We start from the raw sequence: 7,774 nt of genomic DNA, 5'->3' as shown, positions 1-7,774 counted from the left end.
TGACGCACCTTTCAATACTTGCATATAAAACTACCGTAAGTGTAATATTTTATTTTATTTCTCAAGATGTCGGTGTACGGACCAGTGGTGAAAATTCACCCTGTCGTTCTCGCCTCCATCGGTGACTCATACGAACGGAGAAATGAGGGAGCGAGTCGTGTGATTGGAACCTTGCTTGGTACATTACATTTATTCCGAAACGTAGCTATAAAGAAAATGTATTCGAAGCGCAGTGAATCCGGCATGTCTCGCTAGCTAGTTTCTGGCTACAGCGGTATGTCTCGCTAGCTAGTGTCTAGCTACAGCGGTATATCTCGCTAGCTAGTGTCTAGCTACAGCGGTATATCTCGCTAGCTAGTTGCTAGCTACAGCGGTATGTCTTGCTAGCTACAGCGGTATGTCTCGCTAGCTAGTTTCTAGCTACAGCGGTATGTCTCGCTAGCTAGTGTCTAGCTACAGCGGTATGTCTCGCTAGCTAGTTTCTAGCTACAGCGGTATATCTCGCTAGCTAGTTTCTAGCTACAGCGGTATATCTCGCTAGCTAGTTTCAAGCTACAGCGGTATATCTCGCTAGCTAGTTTCTAGCTACAGCGGTATATCTCGCTAGCTAGTTTCTAGCTACAGCGGTATATCTCGCTAGCTAGTTTCTAGCTACAGCGGTATATCTCGCTAGCTAGTTGCTAGCTACAGCGGTATGTCTCGCTAGCCAATTGTGGTATGTCTCGCTAGCTAGTTTCTAGCTACAGCGGCATGTCTCGCAAGCTAGTTTCTAGCTACAGCGGCATGTCTCGCTAGCTAGTTTCTAGCTACAGCGGCAGGTTTTTTAATTTTATTTTTTAAATTATTTTTATTTCACCTTTATTTAACCAGGTAGGCTAGTTGAGAACAAGTTCTCATTTGCAACTGCGACCTGGCCAAAATAAAGCATAGCAGTGTGAACAGACAACACAGAGTTACACATGGAGTAAACAATTAACAAGTCAATAACACAGTAGAAGAAAAAAAAGAGTCTATATACATTGTGTGCAAAAGGCATGAGGTAGGCGAATGATTACAATTTTGCAGATTAACACTGGAGTGATAAATTATCAGATGGTCATGTACAGGTAGAGATATTGGTGTGCAAAAGAGCAGAAAAGTAAATAAATATAAACAGTATGGGGATGAGGTAGGTAAAAATGGGTGGGCTATTTACCGATAGACTATGTACAGCTGCAGCGATCGGTTAGCTGCTCAGATAGCAGATGTTTGAAGTTGGTGAGGGAGATAAAAGTCTCCAACTTCAGCGATTTTTGCAATTCGTTCCAGTCACAGGCAGCAGAGAACTGGAACAAAAGGCGGCCAAATGAGGTGTTGGCTTTAGGGATGATCAGTGAGATGCACTTGCTGGAGCGCGTGCTACGGATGGGTGTTGCCATCGTGACCAGTGAACTGAGATAAGGCGGAGCTTTACCTAGCATGGACTTGTAGATGACCTGGAGCCAGTGGGTCTGGCGACGAATATGTAGCGAGGGCCAGCCGACTAGAGCATACAAGTCGCAGTGGTGGGTGGTATAAGGTGCTTTAGTGACAAAACGGATGGCACTGTGATAAACTGCATCCAGTTTGCTGAGTAGAGTGTTGGAAGCAATTTTGTAGATGACATCGCCGAAGTCGAGGATCGGTAGGATAGTCAGTTTTACTAGGGTAAGTTTGGCGGCGTGAGTGAAGGAGGCTTTGTTGCGGAATAGAAAGCTGACTCTAGATTTGATTTTAGATTGGAGATGTTTGATATGAGTCTGGAAGGAGAGTTTACAGTCTAGCCAGACACCTAGGTACTTATAGATGTCCACATATTCTAGGTCGGAACCATCCAGGGTGGTGATGCTAGTCGGACGTGCGGGTGCTGGCAGCGAACAGTTGAAAAGCATGCATTTGGTTTTACTAGCGTTTAAGAGCAGTTGGAGGCCACGGAAGGAGTGTTGTATGGCATTGAGTCTAGCCAGATACCTAGGTACTCGCTAGCTAGTTTCTAGCTACAGCGGAATGTCTCGCTAGCTAGTTTCTAGCTACAGCGGCATGTCTCGCTAGCTAGTTTCTAGCTACAGCGGCATGTCTCGCTAGCTAGTTTCTAGCTACAGCGGCATGTCTCGCTAGCTAGTTGCTAGCTACAGCGGCATGTCTCGCTAGCTAGTGCCTGTCAGTCTCACATCTTGACAATTATAGCTCCCTAACTAGCTACCAAAGCTCATTTATTCTAATGTTTTAGCTTCTCTATGCTACAAATGTTTTTTAGTTGAAACGTTGCTAGCTAGTTAGTAATCACATTTTTTTTGTCACATACACATGGTTAGCAGATGTTAATGCGAGTGTAGCGAAATGCTTGTGCTTGTAGTTCCGACAATGCAGTAATAACCAATGAGTAATCTAACCTAACAATTTCACAACTACCTTAGATAAGATATATGAATGAGTGATGGTACAGAACGGCATAGGCAAGATGCCGTAGATGGTATCGAGCACAGTATATACATATGCGATGAGTAATGTAGGGTATGTAAACATATTAAGTGATACAAATTTTACAGCAATTTTTCCAATATTGAAGTGGCTGGTGTTGAGTCAGTATGTTGGCTACAGCCACTCAATGTTAGTGGTGGCTGTTTAACAGTCTGATGGCCTTGAGATTGAAGCTGTTTTTCAGTCTCTCGGTCCCTGCTTTGATGCACCTGTACTGACCTCGCCTTCTGGATGATAGCGGGGTGAACAGGCAGTTGCTTGGGTGGTTGTTGTCCTTGATGATCTTTACGGCCTTCCTGTGACATCGGGTGGTGTAGGTGTCCTGGAGGGCAGGTAGTTTTCCCCCGGTGATGCGTTGTGCAGACCTCACTACCCTCTGGAGAGCCTTACGGTTGTGGGTGGAGCAGTTTCCGTACCAGGCGGTGATACAGCCCGACAGGATGCTCTCGATTGTGCATCTGTAAAAGTTTGAGTGCTTTTGGTGACAAGCCAAATTTATTCAGCCTCCTGAGGTTGAAGAGGCGCTGCTGCGCCGCCTTCACCACGCTGTCTGTGTGGGTGGACCAATTCAGTTTGTCCGTGATGTATACGCTGAGAACCTTAACTTACTACCCTCTCCACTACTGTTCCATCGGTGTGGATAGGGGGGGTGCTCCCTCTGCTGTTTCCTGAAGACCACGATCATCTCCTTGTTTTGTTGACGTTGAGTGTGAGGTTATTTTCCTGACACACCGAGGGCCCTCACCTCCCTGTAGGCTGTCTCGTCGTTGTTGGTAATCAAGCCTACCACTGTAGTGTCGTCTGCAAACTTGATGATTGAGTTGGAGGCGTGCATGGCCACGCAGTCATGGGCGTACAGGAGAGGGCTCATAATGCACCCTTGTGGGGCCCCAGTGTTGAGGATCAGTGGGGTGGAGATGTTGTTAACTACCCTCACCACCTGGGGGGGCGGCCCGTCAGGAAGTCCAGGACCCAGTTGCACAGGGCGATGATGAGTTTGGAGGGTACTATGGTGTTAAATGCTGAGCTGTAGTCGATGAACAGCATTCTCACATAGGCATTCCTCTTGTCCAGATGGGTTAGGATAGTGTGCGATTGTGTCGTTTGGACCTATTGGCAAATTGGAGTGGGTCTAGGGTGTCAGGTAGGGTGGAGGTGATATGGTCCTTGACTAGTCTCTCAAAGCACTTCATGATGACGGAAGTGAGTGCTACGGGGTAGTCGTTTAGCTCAGTTACCTTAGCTTTCTTGGGAACATGAACAATGCTGGCCCTCTTGAAGCATGTGGGAACAGCAGACTGGGATAAGGATTGATTGAATATGTCCGTAAACACACCAGCCAGCTGGTCTGCGCATGCTCTGAGGACGCGGCTGGGGATCCCATCTGGGCCTGCAGCCTTGCGGGTGTTAACACGTTTAAATGTTTTACTCACGTCGGCTGCAGTGAAGGAGAGTCCGCAGGTTTTGGTAGCGGGCCGTATCAGTGGCTCTGTCCTCAAAGCGAGCAAAGAAGCTGTTTAGTCTGTCTGGGAGCAAGACATCCTGGTCCGTGACGTGGCTGGTTTTCTTTTTGTAATCAGTGATTGACTGTAGACCCAGCCACATACTACTATTGTCCGAGCCGTTGAATTGGGACTACTTTGTATCTATACTGACGCTTAGCTTGTTTGTTTGCCTTGCGGAGGGAATAGCTACACGGTTTGTTTTCGGTCATGTTTCTGGTCACCTTGCCCTGTTTGAAAGCAGTGGTTCGGGCGAATGCTGCCATTAATCCACAGTTTCTGGTTTGGGAATGTTTTAATAGTTGCTCTGGGTACGACATCGCCGATGCACTTGCTAATAAACTTGCTCACCGAATCAGCGTATTCATCAATGTTGTTGTTTGACGCAATGCGGAACATATCCCAATCCACGTGATTGCTTCAATCTTTAAGCGTGGAATCAGATTGGTCGGACCAGCGTTGAACAGACCTGAGCGCGGGAGCTTCCTGTTTTAGTCTCTGTCTAAAGGCAGGGAGCAACAAAATGGAGTCATGTTCAGCTTTTCCAAAAGGAGGGTGGGGAGGGCCTTATTCTAACTTCCGCGACGCATATAACAATGATCCAGGGTTTTTACCGGCCCTGGTAGCACAATCGATATGCTGATAGAATTTAGGGTGTGATTATAATCGGAAGAGAATTCTCTTGGTAGATAATGCAGTTGACATTTGATTGTGAGGAATTCTAAGTCAGGTGAACAGAAGGACTTGAAGTAGTTGAACTTATTTGTCCCCATAAACACAATAGTATGATAACTTGTTGCATTCTTGTGTCACTAAGGTACCATTGACAAGCACTCTGTTGAGGTCACCAACTGTTTCTCTGTCCCCCACAATGAGTCTGAAGATGAGGTGAGTAGAAACGGATGCTATCTATCGATCTCTGTAACATAGAAATTAGTAAAGTTGGTACATGTGAAACTAGAAGTGTCACTTCTATTCTTTGTGATGGTGACAGGTTGCTGTTGACATGGAGTTCGCCAAGAACATGTATGAGCTCCATAAGAGGGTGTCACCCAGCGAGGTCATCGTCGGATGGTGAGTAGGCCAATGTTTTCCTACTCCCATCCAGTGAAGCTTTTGTCTCATGCCAGTACTAACAATTAATGACCCAATGTAATGTATTCAATCTAATGGAATAGGTACATTCCCTAAAATAAAATGTGGTTCTGTGTCCAAAAGCCTATGCTGGAGTTAGAACTCTGCTCCAAAGTGAAACCATTCTCCTTCATCAGGTATGCCACTGGCTTTGAGATTACGGAACACTCTGTGCTGATCCATGAGTATTACAGCCGAGAGGCCACAAACCCCATTCACCTGACCATGGACACGGCCCTGCAGAGTGGCAAGATGAACATCCGCGCCTACCTCAGGTCAGTGACTTCCCTCACAACCAGTCGCACTGCTGTCTCATTACTTGTTTGTCCAATAGAAGCTATTGCTGACGCAATTAATTTCAACATGGTCTGGGAGGCTCACAAGGGTATTGGTATCCACAGTACTCCACCAATTATATATATTTCAACTCAATAATTAATATATTCTCCCATTTAAGCTTTAAAACTGCAATGTTTTCTCTTGTCCTCATGGCAAAATGTGTAGAATTGCTGGATATTAATGTGAAAGCTGCAACAACAAAACATCTCTACCCATGACAAAATGTGTAGAATTTCAGGAAATGGGTTTGAAAAAAATGCACTGCACAGGGTCATCGTAAAACTCCTTTATGATATTTTTTATATCACTTGAGTTGTTCTGATTGAGGGGGTTCCTGATGAATTTGCTTTCACAAAGGGGATCCCTGCTTTATACATTAAATTAATAATTATTATTCCGTTGCTTTGTTTCCTCTGACAGTGCCCAGATGGGTGTGCTGGGAAAGACAGTCGGTGTGATGTTCACCCCTCTGAGTGTGAAATACAAGTATTACGACACCGAGAGGATAGGCAGTAAGAATGTTCTCTCTTTGCCATGTTTTCTGTCCATTTAACTTTTCTATGTCCCAATTTGTGCCTTTCTTGGACATAGTTTATTTTTTATGTCATATGTTACATTGGAGGTGGAATGGAACACCCCTTGATAAATGGTAAATAATGGTCTTTATATTTCAGTTGACCTTCTCGAGAGGACGAGAGATGCTCCTAACACCACCAATGGACTGACCTCTGACCTCTGCCAGGTTGGCGGGGCTGCTGGCCGGGTTCAGGACATGCTGGCCACGGTACTGACCTACATAGAGGATGTGTTGGTGAGTACATACACAGAGCCTATAAATGGGGATGCCACATTGCACCCTATTCCCTATGTTGTGCACTACTTTTGACTAGGGCCCGTAGTGCTCGGGTTCTCAGTCAGTAGTCTCTGTTTGCATTGCTATTGGAGTGATCTGTGTGTAGATGTCAGCTGCATGATATGTTATAGACAGCTCTGGGTAGTGTTTACAGTGACGTTTACATAGCTTAGTTTTCTGAAATACTTTTCTCTCTGTGGCTGTTTCAGTCTGGTAAACAGACAGCCGATAACAGTGTTGGGCGTTACCTGATGGATCTGGTCAACAAAGTTCCTAAGATCACAGCAGAGGACTTTGAGACCATGCTCAACTCCAACATCAACGTGAGTATGCCTCCTTTGGATATGGGCCTGTTTTTATCAAGTGTCTCAGAGTACGAGTGCTGATTTTAGCATCAGTTTAGGCTTTTAGATCACAATGAATGAATACGATTACATGGACTGCGTGGAGCTGTTCTAAAATCAGCACTCCGACTCTGAGACACTCAGTACGTACAGCACCTGAGCTGTAGAATTGATTCAGTTGAACAGCTCTAAAACATACTGTATTTGTCCCTAGTCCTCATGACGTTTGTGTAAATGTATACCTTTTACTATTTGCAGGACCTGTTGATGGTGACCTATCTATCGAATCTGACTCAAGCACAGATCGCCTTGAACGAAAAAATCGTGGTACTCTGAGCATTGGGGGATTGGGTTTGTTTATTTCTTTTCTTTTTTGGAGTTGTATTTCATTTTTTGTGTATATTCTTAAGCTCAAATTAATAAAGGTGTTATAACAGTACCTAATTGCTACGGTTGCTTTTATAACTGAAGTAATGTCTTCTAACTAAGACACTTTATTTACCAATTCCACAATGTCCTGAATAGGACAATGCATGTGTAGTTGTAGGGTCCTTTTAATTTCTGGAAAAGGGGAGGTACATTTGCTTGAGTGAATTCTATTTCCTTCTATGGGTGTTGTCACAAGAAATACAAATAGAGCTCATACTGTATTCAGATTAGTTGCCACTTCACCAGTCCCTAGGATGAAATCTATCTTGTCCACAAGGTGGCACTGAAGAGCTCAGGCCTGTTCCCTTGCATGGTGAGGTCCCCGCTGTTTCCTAGGCAACCCGGGTCATGGCCAGGGAGAGGACAGAATATGGGACAGGATGAATGAATTCTGAGGACTAGATGGTCAGAGGGGTCTGCAGAATTCCCAGTAACAATTTGGGATGCACATTGAGATAATAGTCGTATTTTTTGTATCTGATTTTATGTACATCCTATTTATGCCTCAGACCCTCCTTTTACGGAAGATTTCTTTGACTGAGCTCAACATCAATGAAACTTAGTTCATGCATGCATACATTAATTTCTTTGAATTTTGATTTTTAAACCGTTTAGTGAACTTCACAAACAGTTCAGTCCTTTCCCCCATCGTTACCATGAATAGAATTAGTATC

At 44.7% G+C, this 7,774-nt stretch overlaps 1 protein-coding gene across 1 annotated transcript; it reads left to right on the top strand.

The window, feature by feature from the left end:
* The first annotated feature begins 30 nt into the window (after nt 1-30).
* Nucleotides 31-7,110, top strand: LOC112226564 (eukaryotic translation initiation factor 3 subunit F). The gene is made up of 8 exons (XM_024390964.2): nt 31-178; nt 4,819-4,889; nt 4,996-5,075; nt 5,273-5,410; nt 5,895-5,986; nt 6,149-6,285; nt 6,537-6,650; nt 6,930-7,110. The coding sequence occupies exons 1-8, from the start codon at nt 67-69 to the stop codon at nt 7,005-7,007; spliced, it is 822 nt and encodes a 273-aa protein (XP_024246732.1). The 5' UTR covers nt 31-66; the 3' UTR covers nt 7,008-7,110.
* Nucleotides 7,111-7,774: the final 664 nt, after the last annotated feature.

The sequence above is a fragment of the Oncorhynchus tshawytscha genome, linkage group LG28, assembly GCF_018296145.1.
Source record: "Oncorhynchus tshawytscha isolate Ot180627B linkage group LG28, Otsh_v2.0, whole genome shotgun sequence".
NCBI classification, from domain to species: domain Eukaryota; kingdom Metazoa; phylum Chordata; class Actinopteri; order Salmoniformes; family Salmonidae; genus Oncorhynchus; species Oncorhynchus tshawytscha.
The sequence above is the reverse complement of the archived record's forward strand: the minus strand, read 5'-3'. Positions and strand labels throughout refer to the sequence as shown.

What these genes read in the sequence shown, in the direction of transcription:
- LOC112226564 (XM_024390964.2), top strand. Translation starts at nt 67, where the DNA reads ATGTCGGTGTACGGACCAGTGGTGAAAATTCACCCTGTCGTTCTCGCC. An exon ending in TGTGATTGGAACCTTGCTTG is followed by an intron (nt 179 to 4,818) that starts GTACATTACATT and finishes TGTGTCACTAAG; the next exon opens with GTACCATTGACAAGCACTCT. An exon ending in ACAATGAGTCTGAAGATGAG is followed by an intron (nt 4,890 to 4,995) that starts GTGAGTAGAAAC and finishes TGATGGTGACAG; the next exon opens with GTTGCTGTTGACATGGAGTT.